Here is a 25,030-nt window from a genome sequence, read left to right as displayed (position 1 = left end):
GCTGCTCTATTCACAATAGCCCGGAGCTGGAAACAACCTAAGTGTCCATCATCGGATGAATGGATAAAGAAGATGTGGCACATATATACAATGGAATATTACTCAGCCATAAAAAGAAACGAAACTGAGCTATTTGTAATGAGGTGGATAGACCTAGAGTCTGTCATACAGAGTGAAGTAAGTGAGAAAGAGAAAGACAAATACCGTATGCTAACACATATATATGGAATTTTTAAAAAAATGTCATGAAGAACCTAGGGGTAAAACGGGAATAAAGACACAGACCTACTTGAGAATGGACTTGAGGATATGGGGAGGGGGAAGGGTAAGCTGTGACAAAGCGAAAGAGAGTCATGGACATATATACACTACCAAACGTAAGGTAGATAGATAGTGGGAAGCAGCCGCAGAGCACAGGGAGATCAGCTCGGTGCTTTGTGACCACCTGGAGGAGTGGGATGGGGAGGGTGGGAGGGAGGGAGATGCATGAGGGAAGGGATGTGGGAACAGATGTATATGTATGACTGATTCACTTTGTTATAAAGCAGAAACTAATAAAAAATATATAAATAAAAAAAATTAACAATGGTAAGAGATGGATTTGTTAATTAGTTTGACTATAATAATCTTTTCACAGTGTATACATATATCAAAATATCATGTTATACTACTTAAATATGTACAATTTTTATTTATCAAAAATGAATAAAAATAAAAAAAAAACGTCAATACTACCAAAAGCCATCTATAGATTGAAGAAAATCCCTATCCAGATTCCACTGGCATATTTTACAGAAGTAGAAAAAACACTCCTAAAAGTTATATGAACCACAAAAAACCCTGAATAGCCAAAGAAATGCTGAAAAAGAAGAAAAGAGCAGGCGGGATCACACTTCCTGATTTCAAGTTATACTATAAAGCTAAAGCCATCAAACAGTATGCTACTAGCATAATAACATACAAAAGACTGATGGAATAGAATTGAGAGCCCAGAAATAAGACCAAGCATATACAATCCACTAATATTTAATAGGGAAGAATACTCAGTGGAGAAAAGAAAGAATTTTTAATAAATGATTCCGGGATAATTGGATGTTCACATGTAAAAGAATGAAATTGGACCCATATCTTACACCACTCACAAAATTAACTCAAAATGGACTAAGGTCTTAAATGGAAGACCTGAAACCATGAAACTCCTAGAAGAAAACATAATAATAAAGCTCCCTGACATGATCCTTGGTAATGATTTTTGTATATGTCACCTAAAGCACAAACAAATAAATAAAAAGTAAACAAGTGGGATTACATCAAACTAAGAAGCTTCTGCACAGTAAACAACAACAACAACAAGGAAAAAATACAGTGAAAAGACAAACTTTGGAATGGGAACAAAATATTTGAAAACCATATATCTGATAGGGGTTAACATTCAAAATACATAAAGAACTCATATAACTTAATAGGAAAAAAAAATGGGCAAAGGACCTGAATAGACATTTCTCCAAAGAAGATATATGAAAGGTCAACATTTACATGAAAAGATGATCAACATCACTACTCATTAAGGAAAGCAAATTAAAACCACACTGAGATATCACTCATGTCTATTAGAATGACCATCATAAAAAAAAAAACAAGAGATAACATGATGGCAAGAATGTGGAAAAAGGGAATGCTTGTGCATTGTTGGTAGATTGTAAATTGTTGTATCCACTATAGAAAACAGTATGGATTTCTCAGGTTCCTCAAAAAATTAAATACTGAACTACCATATGATCTAGCAATTCCATTTCTGGAAGTATATTCAAAGGTAATGAAAACACTACATTGAAAAAATATCTGCACCCCTATGTTCATACCAGCATTATTTACAGAGGCCAAGACATGGAAATAACCTAAGTGTCCATCGATGGGTGAATGGATAAAGAACTTGTGATATATATATATATATATATATATATATATATATATATACATATATATATATATACATATATAATGGAATATTATTCAGCAACAAAAAAACAAGGAAATCCTACCATTTGTGACCACAAGGATGAGCCTTGAAGATATTATGCTAAGAGAAATAAGACAGAGAAAGACAAATACTGTACTGTATGATTTAATTTATATGTGGAATCTAAAAAAATAAAAACAAAAATGCCAAACTCATAGAAAAAGAGATCAGATTTTTGGTTACCAGAGGTAGAGAGTGGGAGGAGGGGAATAGGATGAAGATGGTCAAAAGGTACAAACTTCTTCCAGTTATAAGATAAATAAGTATTAATGATGTAATGTTACAACTTGATGACTATAGTTAACACTGCTGTATGGCATGTAGGAAAGTTAAGAGAGTAAATCTTAAGAAGATAAACATTTTTCCCTTGTTTTTTTCGTCCTTTCCTTTTTATTGTATCTGTATGAGAAGATGGATGTTAACAAACGTATTGTGGTAATTATTTCACCTTATATGTAAATAAAGCCACCATGCTGTATGCTTTAAACTTAAATAGTGATGTATGTCAATTATTTCTCAAAACTGGAAAACAAGTGAGGATTATGCACAATAATTCCTTCAAATAGATAAGAAATAAATAGAAAGTTATAGAAATCCAGACTGCCTGAAATAGTATAAGCTTGTTAATAACAGAGCTACATAGCTCTAGCTATGCTGTTCTCTTGTGGGTGGACTTTATGCAAGTTATTTAACTTCTCTGAAATTCACGTTTACTATTTCCACTGCCTTAAATTCTCTATCCCTAGGTTATCCTCTAGTTGGCTCTTTCTTATTTTTCTAACTTCAACTCAAATATCACATCCTTAAAGTGACCTTCTCAGATTACTCACTTTAAGTATCCAACCCTCCATCTTCATCACATTGTCCTACATTTTCTTCACAGTACCTTACACTATCTGAAATTACTTCATGAATTTGTTTACTTGGGGTTTGTCTGTCTCTCCAGAGACCAGGGACCTTACCTGTTTTTATCACTGCTATATTCTCACTGTCAGAATAATACCTTGCATAAAGTGGGTATTCAATAAATGTTAGTTGAATAAACAAGTGGCTGAATGAATGCCCATTTAAATCCTAGCTCTTCTGTGAAGACAAACGTATGTAACGCATATAGATGTGAATTGAATCTTTAAAAGTACTCTGCATATAGAAACTCTAACAATAGTGATCTCTTTGCTGTTTCCCTAATAACAAATCAGGCACACTTTTCAGTTCTACTTTCTTTAATCTAAGGCAAAAAACTTAAAACAAGTTGTATGAGTGTGACATCCTTAATTATATCCTTTTAAATATGGATATCCTGTGATCTGATGGTATACTTAAGACTTCATGAATATTAAAGGAACTGTTGTTGTTTTGTTTAAGCATTGAACACTGGTTTCTGCAGAGTTCAAGCAAAACATGAGATATAATCTCAATATATCCCATAAATACTCAGAGAGGCTGAAGTGGAAAAAAGGAATGTCTGAAGAAACTTGTAGAAATTTCGAAGGTTAATTTTCCCCACATAAATGGCATTGGGCTTGGTTTACAGTGCAGGAAAGATTTATCATAGATACGTAGTGGTGAGAAAAGACAGTATAGCTTCCACTGTAAGTACATTCCCTTTTAATGTGGAGATCAAACCTAGTGCTAACAACTGAGGAGACAAGACAGCCATCAGTAAAATATAATATGCACTTAGCTTCTGTTTGGCAATTGGATAGTTTTTCCTCTAAAAATCTAATTCAGCACAGTACAGAACAAGTTGTAGAAAAAAACTCAACTTGCACTGCTTCTCCTTTCATTAAGACAGATCGTGCTGAGCCCCCACACAGCTGGAGCCCCATGTTGAAGACCATCACATTGTACTTTCAGCAAACCTCTCAGCCACTGTTCTCATAATGAAACGCTTTCATAGGAATGAAGGGAGAAAAAAGTCTAGGAAAGAAGGAGACATGACAATACTTTGATTTTAAGTTGGAAAAAAAGCCATGACCTGAGTTTGAGCTACCCGTTTAAAAAGAATGACATACATTTATGACACCAGAAGAAAGACAGCTTTGCCAAGGACTTCCAAACCATTTTAAAAAGAGGTATTTGTATTCTTTAAATGAATCCAAACTTATTTAACAACTGAATCCTTATGTTTGAAAAGGTTTTGGTTTTTAAATAGGGTCCTGCATTTCCAAGACTTCCACCATTGGAAAACTAATTTGTATGGCCACTATTTTTATTATCAAGCATTTAAATCTCAATTCACACATCAATTAATGAAATTAGAAAGGAGGAAAGTTGACTTGCATCAAACTCTTAGTTTATGTTATTTGTCCCCATAAGTGGTCAATTTAAATTTAGTGAAAATTGATGTGGTGGCAGAGGGACTGGACCTCTCCAAAGTTGTTTCCTCTAGACCTGGGTCTTCTTTGTACAGAATCTCCTTTTCAGAGACCTTACCCATCCTTAGGACTTGAGGTTTCACCTCTGGGAGATGGCTCTCAAGATCTCACTCTGTTGTCCTGGCTTCTTAAATACTAATCTAACTGGGTATTTCTACTTAGATGTCCTATTATATCTTGAAATTTAATAAACCAGTTCACCTCCTCACCTCACCTCACCAATTATCTCTCACTGTCTCTCCCTTGTCTGTTAGTGGTATAATTGTCTCAGACACTTGGGCTCAAATCCTCAGACTCCTATTTGAAATGACCCTGTTTTTTACCCATCATACCCATTCAACGGTCCTGTTAATTTCACCTCAAGTCTTTCAAATCTACCATTTTCTTTTTAGTCACTTAGTCCAGGCCCATCTTTTACTATACTTGATCCCAGTGGGCTCAGGTATACAGCCTGCCCTTTAAGGTCACTGTTATAGCTGGCTTTGGTGGCTCTGACTTTGAATCTTCTTGTTTGAATCCATTTCATATTCTTGTTGTCCAATTTTCTATCTAAAGGATCTTTTTTATTATGTTACTTATCTGTTGAAAATAATAAATGCCCCCTGTTGTCTCCAAGATCAAGTCCAAATTCCTTAGTCTGTTATTTAAGGCCATCCATAATTCAGCCCCATCCTTTCATATAATCTTATTTGTCACTATGTCCCTAAATGGAAGACTCTAACCAGGTTGGTCTACTTAACCTTTGCTCATGCCATCACCTTACCTGAATGCCCTCTCCAACTGCTCTTTGTTTACTAAAAATTTATTTTCCCATAGCAAATACTTATTAGTTTGTTAGCTGACTAACATGTTTTTCTGATTTTAATGACAATACAATTTCCTTCAGTGAATGATCTCATCTCATTTTAATACTTGACTGTTAACCAAGGTTTTCTCTCCTTCCTTATCTAAGAGACCAGCATGCAACCATAACAAGACAAACCAGACTCTCCCTCCTGAAAAGTGGAATCTTGAGCAGAATGTCCATAGACTGGAAATTGTTGAAACTCATTTATTCTAGTGGAGACAACCTGAGAGACTGGTGAGTATTTCTTGCTTACCTTCATCTCTAGACTTATCTTGTCTACTGACTTCCTAAGTCTAGATCTCTAGACTGTCTGTTGATTCTGTGAACAATCCCATTTCCTTCTAGAGATTTCTTTTTTATTAAAGAGGTAATTTCTGTTACTTGCACTCAAAATTCCTAATTGTCATCATTTTTAAAGGCCCCTTAAGCCCTTCCTGACACAAGAGGTCCTTCCCAGCTTGCAGTGATCATTCCTTCAGGTTAGCAACTGTAGATTTTAGTATATGCTCTATTCCTTTGGCATGTCTCAGTCAGTCACTAAGTATTTACTGAGCATTAACAATGAGCTTGGTTTTGTGCAACTGCATACTTTTAAAAATCTGTTAACTCATTTTTTGAAGATAGAATATTTTTACAGGTAGACTCTGGTTTCTTCAAAGTCAGAAACTCTCTCTCAAGCAGAAAGGTTCCTTCCTTCGTGCTTGGCATGCACAGAAAACACATATTCTTACTGAGTAACAAAAGCAGTCTCTTCCATTAAAAGCTGCTTAAGAGGAATATAACTATAATATCAGGACTACTCGGTACTAATTGAATTAGTCAATAAAAATACAATAACTGGAAACATAAAATATAGTTCTGAAGAACTCTTCATCATATCTTAACTTGCTTGCTAACTTGGTAGTTTTCATGCTAAAAATCATCAGTTAAGATGCTAATTTCTAGAAGTTGAGTTTACAATATCATCTTTTAGTGTACCACACAGCCATTTCCCTGAATCACTTTGAAACATTCCCAAGACATCAACCAGGTCATTCCCAAGAGCTGCCATTTGCATCATTCAAGCACACTGCTACTTTACATGATTGATAACCTAAAAGTCAGACAATGCAGTAGATTTATTTAACTTTAAACCCTATATACTATTTTAACTATAATTAGGGTTTGGCATGGGGGGAATGAGAATTAACATTATATTTGCTTTAACAAAAATCCCAAATAACTATCAAGCAGTATAATGGAGATCCTGGTTGCTATTGTATCCAGGCAGAAATGAATATTGGGACAATAAGGAATAATGAGTCATAATCTACTGAAAACTAAGAGGGAGAAGAAAGAAAAGGAAGCACTCACCTTCTTTTCCAGTCTATCAATTAATTTCTGGAGTCTGTTTATCTGGGTCATCCACTGGTTATCTTCTTCTAATAAGCCTTGAGGGGAAAACCATGAGGGCAATATATTAAACTCTAGACAGAGAAGGAATGCTTTGGTGTCTCAGAGCTTTTCTTTTACCCTGAAGGAAGAATACAATGTCACTGGCTAATCACCACATTTAAACAAATATATATATATATATTCACATGAGTTCTTTCTAAGTTATTGATTTCCATAGATCCATGTATCCCAGTGGGTTCATTTTTACATCTATTTTTTTATGTTGTTGCCTATACTGGCCTTTGATATTCAAATGAACAGGTCCTGCTGAGCCATTTTTACCACCACATAATGTAGCTGATTTTTCTTTTAGAAAAAGGAAAGCACCAAGAAACAATTCTAAACTTACTTCTGGGGCAGTGGCAGGAGCCAGGGAAATCATAGCCATGGACACAGCAAGGGATAAATTATTAATCAAAAAGAAGTATAAGAGCAAGGTAGCTGCTATCTCCTTCCTTAGGGACTAACCTGAGTGGACACTATGGTCATGGCATAGCAGTTAAGAGTACAAACTCTGGAGACTGCTGATTTTGGTCAAATTACTTAACATCTCTGGTCTCACTTTTCTTATTTTTAAATGGGCATAATGATATCACAAGCTTCACTGTGCGGATTGTGTATATATACGCATATGCATACATACATATGTGTAGATATATATATATACACACACACAAACATACAGGTACTATGTATGTAGTATTTTTAATATGTGTATGTATACATACACATCTCTATCTAACAGCAGGTTAAACATTATGTAAGTTCTGCTGCTATTATTGTTGCTGTTATATATGTTATTATGCAAAGGCAAGAAGGAGTAAGTTGTGGTGTGAGCCCCTGCACAAACATCCTGGGATCCTTGTGTATCCTTATGGCAGCTTGCTCAAAATATTTTCACAGACATTTGCTGAAGTAATACTTTTTAATATTTCCTGATAGGAGAATGTGATTGAATTTAAGACTATAAAGCCTTGTTTTAGCTTTGGATATTAGGAAGATAAGATCTAAATTTTAAGGGGGTAGTACTTTACATTAGAATTCACTTCTCCACCTGCCGTCTTCAGTGAGGCTCCTCTCAAACCCCACCAAATAAATTATGATGCAAAAAGAAGCAGTAGCATTGCCACAAAGAAGTGGCTGCTAAAAATGAGTGCTTTTACAATAAAATATTATAAATATGTAAACAAAGTTTATGTTTATATTTTAATTTGCAAAGTAGTTAACATCTTTCCATTCTAGGTTGCTCCTAAAATAATTTAAGGCAGCTATCACAACAAAGTCCCATAGAAGGATATTTTGGGCTTAATACTGTTTTCTAAATGACTAAAATGGAAAGAACAATCTATGGTTTAATTTTTTACATTATCTTTATTGGATTATAATTTCTTTTAAATGGTGTGTTAGTTTCTGCTGTATAACAGAGTGAATCAGCTATACATAAACATATATCTCTTGTTTAATTTTTTATATTCCACATACAAATGATAATATTCAGTATTTGTCTTTCTCTTTCTGACTTATTTCACTCCAGGTCCATCCATGTTGTTGCAAATGGCAATATTTCATTCTTTTTTATGGCTGAGTCATATTCCATTGTATACATACATATGTGCATATGTATGGATATATATATATATATATATATATATATATATATATATATATATATATCACATTTTCTTTATCCATTCATCTGTTGATGGACACTTAGTTTGCTTCCATATCTTGGCTATTGTAAATAATGCTTCTATGAATATTGAATGTACCTTTTTGAAATAGTGTTTTCATTTTCTTCAGACATAATCCCAGAAGTGAAATTGTTGGATCATTTGGTAGTTTTATTTTTAGTTTTTTGAAGAAACTCCATACTGTTTTCCCTAGTGGCTGCACCAATTTACATTTCCACTAATGGTGCACTAGAGTTCCCTCTTCTCCACATCCTTGCCAACATTTGTTATTTGTAGTTTTTTTTGACAATAGCCATTCTGAAAGGTGTGAGGTGATATCTCATTACAGTTTTGATTTACATTTCCCTGATGATTAGTGATGTTGAACATCTTTTTACGTGTATGCCGTCTTTGGAAAAATGTCTATTCAGGGCTTTTGCCTATTTTTCAATCTGGTTATTTGTTTTTTTTTCTTTGTTTTGTTTTGGGTTTTTTGTGGTTTTTTTGATGTTGAGTTTTATGAGTTCTTTGTATATTTTGCACACTTAACCTGTTATCAGATACATCATTTGCAAATATTTTCTCCCAGTCAGTAGATGGACTTTTGATTTTGTTGATAACTTTCATCACAGTGCAAAAGATTTTTAGTTTGATGTAGTCCCATTTGTTTATATTTGCTTTTGCTTCCCTTACCTGAGGAGAGATAATTATTAAGACTAATGTCAAAGAGTACACAGCCGGTGTTTTCCTCCAGAAGTCTCATGGTTTCAGGTCTTCCATTTAAGTTTTTAATCCACTTTAAGTTTATTTTTGTGCATGGTGTGAGAGAATAGTCCAGTTTAATACTTTTGCATGTAACTGTTCAGTTTTCCCAGCACCATTTATTGAAGAAGCTGTATTTTCCCCATTGTATACTCTTGCATATTTTGTCGTAGGCAATATTATTTGCCCATAAAAGTGTGGGTTCATTTCTGGGCTCTCTATTCTGTTCCATTAATCTATGTGTGTGGGTTTGTGCCAGTACCATACTGTTTTGATTACTGTAGATTTGTAGCATACTTTGAAATCAGGGAGTGTGATACCTCTGGCTTTGTTCTTCTTTCTCAAGATGGTTTGGCTATTTGGGGTCTTTTGTGTTTCCTTGCCCTTTTAGAATTATTTGCTCTAGCTCTGTGAAAAATGTCACTGATATTTTGATAGGGGTTTCACTGAGTCTGTAGATTACCTTGGGTAATATGGTCATCTTAACAATATTAATTCTTCTAATCCACCAACATTCTATATCTTTCATTTTTTTAACTTCTTTATAGGAGTATAATTTCTTTACAATGATGTGTTAGTTTCTGCTTTATAACAAAGTGAATCAGCTATACATACTCTATATCCCCATATCTCCTCCTTCTCCTCCCTCTTGTGTCTCCCTCCCACCCTCCCTATCCCACCCCTCTAGGTGGTCACAAAGCACCGAGCTGATCTCCCTGTGCTATGTGGCTACTTCCCACTAGCTATCTATTTTACATTTGGTAGTGTATGTATGTCCATGCCACTCTCTCACTTCATCCCAGCTTATACTTCCCCCTCCCCGTGTCCTCAAGTCCATTCTCTATGTCTGTGTCTTTATTCCTGTCCTGCACTTAGGTTCTTCAGAACCAATTTTTTCTTTAGATTCCATATATATGTGTTATCATATGTTTTTTTTTCTCTTTCTGACATACTTCACTCTGTATGACAGACTTTAGGTCCATCCACCTCACTACAAATCACTCAATTTCGCTTCTTTTTATGGCTGAGTAATATTCCATTGTATATATGTGCCACATCTTCTTTATCCATTCATCTGTCAGTGGACACTTAGGTTGCTTCCATGTCCTGGTTATTGTAAAGAGTCCTGCAGTGAACATTGTGATACATGACTCTTTTTGAATTATGGTTTTCTCAGGGTATATACACAGTAGTGGGATTGCAGGGTCGTATGGTAGTTCTATTTTTAGTTTGTTAAGGAACCTCCATATGGTTCTCCATAGTGGCTTTATCAATTTACATTCCCACCAACAGTGCAAGAGGGTTCCCTCTTCTCCACACCCTCTCCAGCACTGATTGTTTGTAGATTTTTGATGATGGACATTCTGACCGGTGTGAGGTGATACCTCACTGTGGTTTTGAGTTGCATTTATCCAATGATTAGTGATGTTGAGCATCCTATCATGTGTTTGTTGGCAATCTGTATATCTCTTTTGGAGAAATGTCTATCCATCTGTTTGTCTCATCTTCAATTATTTTCATCAGTTTTCAAAGTACAGGTCTTGTACCTCCTTAGTTAGATTTATTCCTAGGTATTTTACACTTTTTGATGGAACCATAAAGGGAATTGTTTTCATAATTTCTATTCTGATACTATGTTTTTAGTGTATAGAAATGCAACAGATTTCTGTATATTGGTTTTGTAACCTGAAATCTTACCAAATTCATTGTTGAGTTCCGGTAGCTTTTTGGTGGTGTCTTTATGATTTCCTATGTATAGTGTCATATCATCTTCAAATATTGACAGTTGTACTTCTTCCTATTCAATATGCATTCCTTTTATTTCTTTTTTTCGTTTGATTTCTATGACTAGGACTTCCAATACTATGTTAAATAGAAGTCGTGAGAGTGGACATCCTTGTCTTGTTCCTGATATTAGAAGAAATGCTTTCAGCTTCTCCCCATTGAGTATGATGTGGGTTGTCATATATGGCTTTTGTTTTGAGTATGATGTGGGTTGTCATATATGGCCTTTGTTTGGTTGATAAATGTTCCTTCTATACACACTTTCTGGAGAGTTTTTATCATAAATGGATCTTGAATTTTGTCAAAAAATTTTCTGCAGTTATTGAGATGATTATATGAATTTTATTCTTCAGTTTCTTAATATAATGTATGACATAGATTGTTTTGCAGATATTGAAGAATCCTTGCATCTCTGGGGTAAATATTACCTGATCATGGCTCGTGATTCCTTTCATGTATTGCTCAATTTGTTTGCTAACATTTTATTGAGGATTTTTACATTTATATTCATATTGGCCTGAAATTTTCTTTTTGTGTGTGATATCTTTTCAGATTTTGGTATCAGGGTGATGCTGGCCTCATAGAATGAATTTGGAAGTGTCCTTTCCTCTGCAATTTTTTGGAATATCTTGAGAAAGATAGGTAGTAACTTTTCTAAATATTTGGTAGAATTCATTTGTGAGGATAACTGGTCCTGGACTTTTGTTTGTTTGGGGTTGTTTTATTACTGTCTCAATTTCATTACTGGTATTTGGTCTGTTCATATTTTCTGTTTCTTCTGAATATGTTCATTTCTTCTACATCGTCCATTTTATTGACATATAACTGTTCATGGTAACCTCTTATGATCCTTTGTATTTCTCTGGTGTTGGTTATAACTTCTGCTTTATTTCTGATTTGAATGATTTGGGCCCTCTCTTTTTTCCTTGATGAGTCTGGCTAAAGGTTTATCAATTTTGTTTATCTTTTCAAAGAACCAGCTCTTGCTTTCATTGTTTTTTTTTTTTTTTTTTTTTTTTTTACTGTTTTTAAGTCTCAGTTTTGTTTATTTCCTCTCTGATCTTTATGATTTCTTTCCTTCTACTAAATTCAGGTTTTGTCTTTTCTTCCTTTCCTAGTTCCTATAGGTGTAAGGTAAGGTTATTTATGTGAGATTTTTCTTGTTCCCTCTGGTAAGCTTGTATTGCTATAAACTTCCTCTTAGAACTGCTGCTGCTGCATCCCATAGATTTTTGATCATTGTGTTTCCATTTTAATTTGTCTCCATTTATTTTTTTATTTCTTCTTTGATTTTTCCAGCAACCCATTCGTTTTTTATAGGCATATTCTTTAGCCTCCATGTGTTTGTGTTTATTTGCACTTTTTTTTCTTGATTTCTAGTCTCATAACATTGTGTTTGAAAAGTTGCTTAATATTATTTCAGTCTTCCTAAATTTACTGAGACTTATGTTGTGGCGTAACATGTGATGTATCCTGGAGAATGTTACATGTGCCCTTGAAAAGAATGTGTAATCTGCTGCTTTTGGGTGGAATGTCCCATATATACATCTGTTAAATCTGTCTTGTCTAAGGTGTTGTTTAAGGTCAGTGTTTCCTTATTGATTTTCTGTTTGGATAATCTGTCCATTGATGTAAATAGGGTGTTTAAATCATCCCCTAGTATTATTGTGTTATCATCAATTTCTCCCTTTATGTCTGTTAGTATTTGCTTTACATATTTAGGTGTCCTACATTGGGTTTATATATATTTACTTTTGTTATATCTTCTTCTGGGATTGATCCCTTGATCATTATGTAATGTCCTTTTTCTCTTTTTACAGTCTTGTTTTGAAGCATACTTTGTCTAATATAAGTATTGCTACCCTAGGTTTTTTGCATTTTCTTTTGCATCGAATATCTTTTTTCCATCCCCTCATTTTCAGTCTGTCTGTGTCTTTAGATCTGAAGTGAGTCTCTTATAGTCGCATACATATGGATCTTGTTTTGGTTTCCAAGCAGCCATTCTATGTCTTTTGACTGGAGCACTTAGTTATTGATATTTAAAGAGATTATCAATCGGTGTGTACTTATTGCCATTTTGTCAATTGTTTTGGGATTTTTAAAGTTCTTTTTTTTTCCTTACTTCTTTTTTATTTTGCTCCCTTCCCTTATGATTTGATTATTTCCCTTGTGATTTGATCTTTAATGTTATGGTTGTATTCCTTTCTCTTTTTTTATGTGTGCATCTATTATAGATTTTTGGTTTGTGGTTACCATGAGTTTTATATATATACATATATATATATATATATATATATATACATATATATATATATATACATACATACAGTGGTATATTGATATATACATATCGGTGACTTTAAATAGTCATGGATATATATAATATATCCACGACTATTAAAAGTTGTTAATCTTTTAAGTTCAAACCCATTTTAACAACTCTGCATTTTTACTCCCACACTTGCATTTAATGTTTTTGACATCATATTTCACATTTTTGTTTTTTATATCCCCTAACTATTGTGGATATAGATGATTTTACTACTTTTATCCATTAACCTTCCTACTAGCTTTATATGTGGTTGATTTATTATCTTACTATATATTTCCCTTTACTACTGAGATTTTTCCTTTCATAATTTTCATATTTCTAGTTGTGGCTTTTTCTTTTCTGCTTAGAAAATTCCCTTTAACATTTCTTGTGAAGCTGGCTTGGTGATGATGCTGTCTTTTAGCTTTTTCTTGTCTGTAAAACTTTTTATCTCTTCTTCAAATCTGAATGAAAGCTTTGCTGTATAGAGTATTCTTGTTTACAGGTTTTCCCCTTTCATCACTTTAAATATATCATGCCACTCTTCCTGGCCTGCAGAGTTTCTGCTGATAAGTAAGCTGATAGCCTACGGGAGTTCCCTTTTATGTAATTTGTTGCTTTTCCCTTGCTGCTTTTAATATTGTCTGTTCATCTTTAATTTTTGCCATTTTATAATAATGCTTCTCAGTGTGTCACTTTGGGTTGAACCTGTTTGGAACTTTCTGTCATTCCTGGACCTGAATTACTGTTTCCTTTCCCAAATTAGGGAAGGCTTCAGTACTGTCTTCAATTATGTTCTCTGCCTCATTCTCTCTCTCTATTCTCTTCTGGGACCCCTATAATGCAAATGTTAGTACACTTGATGTAGTCCCAGTGGTCTCATAAAGAGTTTTATTTCTTTTTTTCCCTTTCTTCCATTCAGCTTGAGTGATTTCACTACTCTGTCTTCCAGCTTGCTGATTTGTTCTTCTGTAGTATCCAATTTATTGTTGATTCCTTCTAGTGCATTTTTTATTTCAGTTTTGTATACTTCATCTCTGTTTCGTTCTTTATATTTTCTATCTCTTTGTTAAAAACTTCTGACATTTCCCTCTGTTTATCTAAACTCTTCTCTCAGGTTCTTTGAACATCTTTATAATAATTAACTTGAACTCTTTATCAGATACATCACTAACCTCCACTTCACTTAGTTCTTCTTCTGGAGTTTTATCTTGTTCCTTCATTTGGGACTAATTCCTCTATCACCTCATTTTGCCCAATTTGCTCTTTTTATTTCTAAGTATTTGGTAGGTTTGTTATATTTCCTGACTTTGGATAGGTGTCCTTTTGTAAGATATGTCCTATGTGTACCTGTGGTGCACTCCTCTATGGTCACCAGAGCTACATGCTTTAGGGGTGCCCCCTATTTATGTTGTGCGGGTCCTTCCATTTTGGCTGACTGACTACTGTGGCTGGTCTGGTAGGTGTGGCTAGCCCCTGTATGGTTGATTGCCAGGTCTTGCCTTGGGCAGAGGATGCCAACTACTTGTGGGCGAGGGCTGGTCATGATATGGCTGACTGCAGTGTCCTGGGATTCTTGAGGCTAGTGCTGGACGAGTGGCAGGTGGATCTTGGTGCTGGGTTGGGTGGCTGTAGGGCCACAGGTGCCAGATCTAGTCTTGCCTTACTCGTGTATGAGGCAAGTTCCAGACATGGCTTGCTGCAAGGTCCAGGATGTCCCAAAGCTGGTGTCAGCCTGCTCGTGAGTGAGGTTGGATCCCAGGGCAGCTGGCTGAGGGGTTCAAGCTGGTCTCAGAGCTGAGGCCTAAAGGGTTGGAGTCAGCTTACTAGTGGGCTGCACTGAGGCCTTGAGCATACCAATCCTAATGCCTACTCACTGGTGGGTAGACTCGGGTTCCAGGGTCTCTGAATGCTGGGTCCTGAGGGTACTAGGCCTGTTGATGTGTAGGCCTGTTGGTGGGTGGGTCTAAGTCCCAGGGGATCCTGGGACTAGTGCCTGCTCAATGGTGGGTGAGGCTAGTCCTAAGGCTAGTGCCAGCCCATTGGTCAGTTGAACTGTGTCTCAGGGTCTCTGGCTGCAGACCCCTGGTGGGGGGTGGTTCCCAGATTTGGTGTCAACCCACTGTGGATGAGGTTGGGACCTGATGGCAGACTGTGGGGCCCTGTGGTTTCTTGGGGCTAGTGCCAGTGCTTTGGTGGGTGTGGCCAGGTCCTGAGCCCTCTGGTGAGTAGGGTTGTGTCCTGGAGTTGCTGTGGACTCAGGGATTCTTAAGTCAGCCAGCTTGCTGGTGGGTGAGCCTGTGTCCCCACCTGACTAGCTGCTTGTCTTGAGGCATCTTAGTACTAGTGCTCATAAGCTGGTGGGCAAGGACAGGTCTCAGCACTAATTAGCTAGAAGGATTCCAAAATGATGCCTTCCAGCATCAGTGTCCTTGTGGTAGAATGAACTCCCCAAAATAGCTGCCACCAGTGTTTATGTCCCCAGGATGAGTTACAGTTGCTTCCTGCCTCTTCAGGAAGCTCTCCAAGATCAGCAAGTAGGTCTGACCCATTCTCTTTTCAAGTCACTACTTCTTACCTGTATCCCAGAGCATGTGAGAACTCTTGCGCACATTTTAAGAGTGGAGTCTTTATATCCCACAGCCTTCTGGCTCTCCCCAAGGTGAATCCTCCTGGCCTTCAAAGTCAAATATCTGGGGGTTTGATTTCCTGGTGCAGAACCCCAAGCTGTAGACCCTGATGTGGGGCTTGAACCCCTTGCTCACTTGTGGAGAGTGAGCTCTGTGATTGTAATTATCCTTTCATTTGTGGGTCACCCTCTTAGGTATATGGATCTTGACCATACCACTTCTCTGCCCCTCCTACCCATCTTGTTGTGATTCCTTTTCAATGTATCTAGTTGCAGAATATCTTTTCTGCTAGTCTTCTTGTCTTTCTCATCAATAGTTGCTCTGTAAATAATTGTAATTCTGATGTGACCATGGGAGAAGGTGAGCTCAGGGTCTTCCTATTCCACCATCGTGGCCACTCCTACAGTGGTTCTAAATGAGCTTCATGATTTTTCCTGTACTTTTGATACTGACCAGGAGAAGATATTGCCCCAAGTAGTCCCTGATCCTAAGAAGCTACATGAGGAGTAGAGCTGAATCCAACCTACAGGCTGGAGCCACATCCAGCTGAGATCACTCAAATCACAGTCAAACATAGACCCATGAGAGAAAAGAACCAAATATTTCCAGTTGTAATCATTGAGATTTTGAGGTTGTTTCACTGTAAAAAAATGACTAATAATCTATTACCCCTAGACAAATAGCTTTACTTTCTGGGGAGATGGAGATACTAACATCTATCTTATAAGGTGTTAGGATAAAATAAGACAGTGTTCAAGAAAGCACTTTGAAATCTTTCAAGTACAATCTGTGTAAATACAGGTTATATATATATACATTGATTTTCTGAAATGGTAGATATTTACATATTCATTTATGTTAAAATGACATGTTCAAGTGATATGTGCAGATACATACAGATACATGTATACATACATATGCATATATATTCATACTTTATAAAATTACTCTACTTAACAACATAAGTTTTCATATTTCAAACTGATTTTAAAGTAATTAATATAAATTATATAGTTAAAATATGATGACCTAATGAATATTATTAAGGTCTCAGTCTCATAAATCATATACTACATTATGCACTTCAAAAGCTGCTATAACTTTAGTCCTGTTATGAAAGGAAACAATAACCTTTTCCTAAAATGAATTTAGAGTATGTTTAACCAGGCTTGGGGATCTGGGATTAAGGTGCAGACTAAAGGGCACCTCCTTTGCTTGGAGATGATGATGATTTCTATAGGTCTTAAGTCCTTCACATATTAGGTAATTGAGTCACTTTCTTCCCTACCCAACATGTCTCTGTGTACTGCCGAAGCACAACTGCTTAGATTCTGATAGAACTGATGATTAGGATCACCACCCTAGTTCTTAGTATCTTAGACACTTTACCACTTTGGTTTCAGACACACTTGTTTGGTGTAAGAAAAGCATTCCATTATTATTATTTTAGCTGCCTTTTTGTCCTTTTTAAATAAGTCAATATGAAGATACAATTGATTCAACTTCAAGAAAAATGACAAAGCTTCATTACCTGTGCCATAGACATTAAACTGAGGGTTGTTGGGGGAGAAGCTGTTGTGTCTCTGGACTCGACGGCTTGATCGTTTTCCAGGCCATTGAATCGACAGGACTTCTGGTTTGATTGGCCCTTGTCTTGAACAACAAAGACAATAATTAACCTCAGTGTCAGGGCTTCAGTCTTTTACCTCAAGGAACAGATCTTCAAAGATCCGTCACAAAGATTTTCTAGCATAGTGAAATGAAAATTTATGAGAACTGGCTTGGCGACATCATCTAGAGATACCTGGTAATGTGGCATTATAAGTGAAATTAAGGAAAAGAGAGGGGAACATGGCAGAGTAGAAGGACCTTGAGCTCACCTCCTCTCACTAAACTCAATCTTTTGTAATAACCTATAAAGGAAAAGAATCTGAGAAAGAAAGAAAGAAAGAAATATATATATATATATATATATATATATATATATATATATATATATATATATATATATATATATATAAAACTGAATCACTTTGCTGTACACCTGAAACCAACACAACATTGTAAATCAACTATACTTCAATAAATTATTTTTAACGTTATTAAGCAGAAAAAAAAGAAAAGACATTGGGCTTTTTTAATTCTTGTAATTTAAAAGTTTGAGTAAAAAAAAAATACCTTGATTTGTAATTTAAGAAAAACTACTTTCCTTTATTGCCTAAATTATCAATGGAACGAATGTTTATTTGTATCCTTCCATGGTATTTTGTTTAGGTTGAGAACACCTATGGAGGTTTTTTTCCCCCTTTTATTCAGCTTTTAACTTAACTGTTTAAATCAAAGCTAAATATCCATATAGTTAAAAGGTCAAATAATTCTATAAACTTATTTCTACAAACAGGTTCTCCCCTTCACCATATTGTGCCCTCATTCTCCTTACACAAAAACAACACTTTTCAACAAGTGTTTATTTGTATTTATCTATATATAACAATATTATCTCTTGGGGAGGTGTGACCAAGATGATAAAATAGGGAGATACTGAGCTCCCCTCCTCCCATGGGCACAACAAACTTACAACAATTTACAGAGCCACTATTGACAGCAACAATCTGAAGACTACAAGAAAAGATTTTCCACCACTAAAGGAACCACAATGAGATGGGTAGGACAAATGGAGATGCAGTATAGTCAAGATCCACACCCCTGGGTAGGCAACCCACAAAGAGAAAGAAAACCACAATTGCAGAGGTTCTTCTAAAGAAATGAGGGGTCCAACAACCACATTGAGCTCCCAAGCCTGGAGTTCTTTACTGGAAAGATGAGCCCCCAGAACATCTGGCTTTGAAGGCCAGTGGGGCTTGCATACAGGAGAGCTGGAGGGCTGTAGACAACAGAGACTCCAGTCTTAAAGGGCACAAACAAAATCTCACACAATCTGAGATCCACAGTGAAAGAGTAATTTAAAAGAATCCTGGGTCAGACCCAAGCTCTCCAGCTGATCTTGGAGAGCTTCCCAGAGAGGCAGGAGGTAACTGCAACTCTCCCTGTGGGCACAGAGAGTGGTAGCAACCTTTTTTAAGAACTTGCTCTACCACAAGGACACTGGTGATGGCAAGCACTATTTTGGAGTCCTCCCTCTCTCATATTAGTGCTGGGGGTTTACCTGTACTTTAGCAAATTGGCATCCATCCTGGGAGCCACAAACCTAGCAGCCAGCCACCAGAGACCCAGCTCTGCCCACCATCTGCGCCAGGACTTGGCCTGTCCCAGTCCCAGGTACCTTGGACCCCACAGCTAGCTGTCCTGAAATACAATGCTGCCCCACAGTGGACTGGCACCAGCCCTGGGACTCCCCAGACCATGCAGCTAGCCACACTGGGACCTGGGACTACCCATCAGCTACTATGAAGCTGGACCTAGTAGCCAACTGAGACAGAGAAAAGCCCCACCTGCCAGTACACCCATAGTAATTGGTCCCACCATAACAGAAGGGCTCATGCAGCCCACATAGTGGGTATACCTAGAGTATATATCTCTGGTGAACAGAGGGAAGTGTTTTGCCAGGCCCAATATGATGTCTCCTATAGAAGTCCACTTCCTCAAGATCAGGAAACATAGCTGACCTACCTAATACATAGAAATAAAACAAAGAATTTGGCAAAATGAGGTGACAGAGGAATATATTCCAAACGAAAGAACAAGATAAGACCCCAGAAGAAGAACTAAGCAAAGTGGAGATAAGCAAACTACCCAATAAAGAGTTCAAGCTAATAATCATAAAGAGGCTCAAGAAACTCAGGAGAAGAATGGATGAACACGGTGAGAAATTTCAGTTAGATAAAAAAACTAAACACAGCTGAAGAATACAATAACTGAAATAGAAATACACAGAAGGAATCAAGAGTAGAGTGGATGATACAGGAGGAATGGATCAGTGCCTGGAAGACAGAGTAGTGGAAATCACCCAGACTGAACAGAAAAAAGGAAAAATAATTTTAGAAAATGAAAATAAGAGACCTCTGGGACAACATCAAGCTGACTAACATTACCATTACAGAGGGCCCAGAAGGAAAAGAGAAACAGAGGAAGAAAACTTACTTGAATAAATAAAGGCTAAAAACTTCCATAATCTGTGAAAAACAACAGACATCCAGGTCTAGTAAGAATAGAGGATCCCAAACAAAATGAGCTCAAAGAGATCCACACCAAGACAAACTGTAATTTAAATGGCAAAATGTTATAGATAAAAAGAGAATATTAAAAGCAGCCAGAGAAAAGCAACTAGTTATGCACAAGGGAACTCCCATAAGACCATCAGCTGACTTTTCAGCAGAAAATTTTCAGGCCACAAGCAAGTGGTAAGATACATTTAAAGTGATGAAAGAAAAAACTTACAATCAAGAAGTCTCTATCCGGCAATGCTATTAGTCATATTTGAAGGAGAGATAAAGAGTTTTACAGACAAGCAAAATCTAAGAGTTCAGCATCACTAATCTAGCTTTACAATAAATGTTAAAGGGATTTTTCTAAGGGAAAAAGAAAAGACCACAACTAGAAATATGAAAATTATGAAAAGAAAATCTCATTGGTAAAGGAAAATATGCAGAAAAGGTGGTAGATCAACCACTTATAAAGCTAGTAAGAAGGTTAAAAGACAAAAGTAGTAAAGTCATTTATAACCACAATAAGTAGTTAAGAGATTTACAAAAGAAAAGGATATAAAATATGAAGTCAAAAACATTAAATGTGTCAGGGGGAGTAAAACTGCATTGTTGTTAGAATGTGTTTCAACTTAAGAGATCAGCACGTTTAAATAATCATGGATATATATAGGTTGTTATATATATAAATGCAATGGGAACTACAAACCGAAAATCTATAGTAGAGATGCACACACAAAAAGAAAGGAATCCAAACATAACATTAAAATAGTCATCAAATCAAAAGGGAAAATAGCGAAAGAGCTAAGTTACTAAAAAGAACTGTACAAAACTCCCAAACAATTGAAAAAATGGCAATAAATACATATCTATCAATAATTACTTTAAATGTAAATGAACTAAATCCCCTAATGAAAACACAGAGAGTAGCTAAATGGATTAAAACAAAAACAAGACCTGTATATGAGTCTACAAGAGACTCACTTCATATCTAAAGATACAGATGCTGAAAGTGAAGGGATGGCAAAAGTATTCCATGCAAATGGAAATGAAAAGATAGTTGGGTTAGCAGTACTTACATCAGACAAAATAGACTTTAAAAAAGATTGTAAAAAAGAGACAAAGAAGGACATTACATAATGATAAAAGAATCAATTAAATAAAAAGATATAGCAAATGTAAATGTATATACACACAACATAGGAGCAATTAAATACATACAGCAAATATTAACAAACATAAAGGGAGAAATTGACAGTAATACAATAATACTAGGGAACTTGTAAGAGCTGGTTCTTTGAAAAGGTAAACAAAATTGATAAACCTTAATTCAGACTCATCAAGAAAAAAAAGGAAGGCCCAAATCAATAAAACCAATAAAATCAGAAGAAAAAAAAAAGGGGGGGAAGCTACAACTGACATCTGAAATACAAAGGACCATTAAGAGATTACTAGAAACAATCACAAGCACTGAAATTGAAGCTGTGATTAAAAATCTTCCAGCAAACAAAAGCCCAGGACCAGATGGCTTCACAGGCGAATTCTATCAAACATTTAGAGAAGAGCTAACACCCATCCTTCTCAAACTCTTCCAAACAATATCAGAGGAAGGAACACTCCCAAATTCATTCTACGAGGCCACCATCACCTTGATACCAAAATCAGGCAAGGATGTCACAAAGAAAGAAAACTACAGGCCAATAACACTGATGAACATAGATGCAAAAATCCTCAACAAAATACTAGCAAACAGAATCCAACAGCACATTAAAAGGATCATACACCATGATCAAGTGGGGTTTATTCCAGGAATGCAAGGATTCTTCAATACGCAAATCAATCAATGTGATACACCATATTAACAAGTTGAAGGAGAAAAACCATATGATCATCTCAATAGATGCAGAGAAAGCTTTCGACAAAATTCAACACCCATTTATGATAAAAACCCTGCAGAAAGTAGGCATAGAGGGATCTTTCCTCAACATAATAAAGGCCATATATGACAAACCCACAGCCAACATTGTCCTCAATGGTGAAAAACTGAAACCATTTCCACTAAGATCAGGAAGAAGACAAGGCTGCCCACTCTCACCACTCTTATTCAACATAGTTTTGGAAGTTTTAGCCACAGCAATCAGAGAAGAAAAGGAAATAAAAGGAATCCAAATTGGAAAAGAAGAAGTAAAGCTGTCACTGTTTGCAGATGACATGATACTATACATAGAGAATCCTAAAGATGCTATCAGAAATGTACTAGAGCTAATCAATGAATTTGGTAAAGTAGCAGGATACAAAATTAATGTACAGAAATCTCTGGCATTCCTGTACACTAATGATGAAAAATCTTAAAATGAAATCAAGAAAACACTCCCATTTACCATTGCAACAAAAAGAATAAAATATCTAGGAATAAACCTACCTAAGGAGACAAAAGACCTGTATGCAGAAAATTATAAGACACTGATGAAAGAAATTAAAGATGATACAAATAGATGGAGAGATATACCATGCTCCTGGATTGGAAGAATCAATATTGTGAAAATGACTCTACTACCCAAAGCAATCTACAGATTCAATGCAATCCCTATCAAACTACCCCTGGCATTTTTCACAGAACTAGAACAAAAAATTTCAAAATTTGTTTGGAAAAACAAAAGGCCCTGAATAGCCAAAGCAATCTTGAGAACGAAAAACGGAGCTGGAGGAATCAGGCTCCCTGACTTCAGACTATACTACAAAGCTACAGTAATTAAGACAGTCTGGTACTGGCATAAAAACAGAAAGATAGATTAGTGGATCAGGATAGAAAGCCCAGAGATAAACCCATGCACATATGGCCAAATTATCTTTGATAAAGGAGGCAGGAATGTACAGTGGAGAAAGGACAGCCTCTTCAATAAGTGGTGCTGGGAAAACTGGACAGGGACATGTAAAAGTTTGAGATTAGATCATTCCCTAACACCATACACAAAATTAAGCTCAAAATGGATTAAAGACTTAAATGTAAGGCCACAAACTCTCAAACTCTTAGAGGAAAACATAGGTAGAACACTCTATGACATAAATCACAGCAAGATCCTTTTGGACCCACCTCCTAGAGAAATGGAAATAAAAACACAGATAAACAAATGGGACCTAATGAAACTTCAAAGCTTTTGCACAGCAAAGGAAACCATAAACAAGACCAAAAGACAACCCTCAGAATGGGAGAAAATATTTGCAAATGAAGCAACTGACAAAGGATTAATCTCCAAAATTTATAAACAGCTCATGCAGCTCAATAGCAAAAAAACAAACAACCCAATCCAAAAATGGGCAGAAGACTTAAATAGGCATTTCTCCAAAGAAGATATACAGACTGCCAACAAACACATGAAAGAATGCTCAACATCATTAATCATTAGAGAAATGCAAATCAAAACTACAATGAGATATCATCTCACACCAGTCAGAATGGCCATCATCAAGAAATCTAGAAACAATAAATGCTGGAGAGGGTGTGGAGAAAAGGGAACACTCTTGCACTGCTGGTGGGAATGTGAATTGGTACAGCCACTATGGAGAACAGTATGGAGGTTCCTTAAAAAACTACAAATAGAACTACCATATGACCCAGCAATCCCACTACTAGGCATATACCCTGAGAAAACCATAATTCAAAAAGACACATGTACCAAAATGTTCACTGCAGCTGTATTCACAATAGCCCGGAGCTGGAAACAACCTAAGTGTCCATCATCGGATGAATGGATAAAGAAGATGTGGCACATATATACAATGGAATATTACTCAGCCATAAAAAGAAACGAAACTGAGCTATTTGTAATGAGGTGGATAGACCTAGAGTCTGTCATACAGAGTGAAGTAAGTGAGAAAAAGAAAGACAAATACCGTATGCTAACACATATATATGGAATTTTAAAAAAAATGTCATGAAGAACCTAGGGGTAAAACGGGAATAAAGACACAGACCTACTTGAGAATGGACTTGAGGATATGGGGAGGGGGAAGGGTAAGCTGTGACAAAGCGAAAGAGAGGCATGGACATATATACACTACCAAACATAAGGTAGATAGATAGTGGGAAGCAGCCGCAGAGCACAGGGATATCAGCTCGGTGCTTTGTGACCGCCTGGAGGGGTGGGATGGGGAGGGTGGGAGGGAGGGAGATGCATGAGGGAAGGGATGTGGGAACAGATGTATATGTATGACTGATTCACTTTGTTATAAATCAGAAACTAATTTAAAAAATACTAAATAAATAAAAAAAGAGATTACTAGAACAAATACTTGCCAACAAATTGGGAAACCTAAAAGAAATGGACAAATTCCTAGAAACATACAATCTCCCAAGGAAAAAATAGAAAATATAAACAGACCAATTACCAGTAATAAAGTTAAATCAGCAATCAAAAAAAAAAAAAAACCCTCCCAAATAACAAAAGTCTAGGACCACATGGCTTCACAGGTGAATTCTAGCAAACACTTAAAGAAGAACCAACACCAATCTTTCTCAAACTATTCTAAAGATTTGCAGAGGAAGTTAAGTTTCTGAACTCATTCTATGAAGCCAGCATCACCATGATACCAAAACCAGCCAAAGACACCTTGAAATAAGAAAATTACAGGCTAATATCACTGATGAACATAGATGCAAAAATCCTTCAAAATGTATTAGCAAACTAAATTCAACAAAAGACTTATACACCATGATCAAGTGGTATTTATCCCAGGTATGCAAGGATAATTCAATATCAAAGCAATCTATGTGATACACTACATTAAGAAATTGAAAAATAAAATTCATATAATCATCTCATTGATGCAGAAAAGTCTTTTAACAAAATTCAACATCCATTTATGATAAAAACTCTCCAGAAAGTTGATATAAAGAGAATATTCCTCAACAAAGTAAGGCAATATATGACAACCCACAGCTAACATCATACTTAATGGTGAGAAGCTGAGAGTATTTCCTCTAAGATCAAGACAAGGATTCCCACTCTCACGACTTCTATTCAATATAG

The 25,030-nt window shown here is 36.1% G+C and overlaps 1 protein-coding gene across 1 annotated transcript in view; it reads right to left on the bottom strand.

The window, feature by feature from the left end:
• Positions 1-25,030, bottom strand: part of NECAB1 (N-terminal EF-hand calcium binding protein 1) — a 280,254-nt gene that overhangs the window by 53,631 nt on the left and 201,593 nt on the right. The window contains exons 7-8 of the mRNA XM_081258474.1: positions 17,369-17,490; positions 6,599-6,675 (exon numbers count right to left, since the gene is read on the bottom strand). Coding sequence (XP_081114600.1) covers positions 6,599-6,675; positions 17,369-17,490 — 199 coding nt within the window. The remainder of the gene's footprint in view (positions 1-6,598; positions 6,676-17,368; positions 17,491-25,030) is intronic.

Source organism: Mesoplodon bidens (assembly GCF_964165515.1).
Source record: "Mesoplodon bidens genome assembly, chromosome: 16".
NCBI classification, from domain to species: Eukaryota; Metazoa; Chordata; class Mammalia; order Artiodactyla; family Ziphiidae; genus Mesoplodon; species Mesoplodon bidens.
Note: the sequence above shows the minus strand (reverse complement) of the source record. Positions and strands in the feature narration are given on the sequence as shown.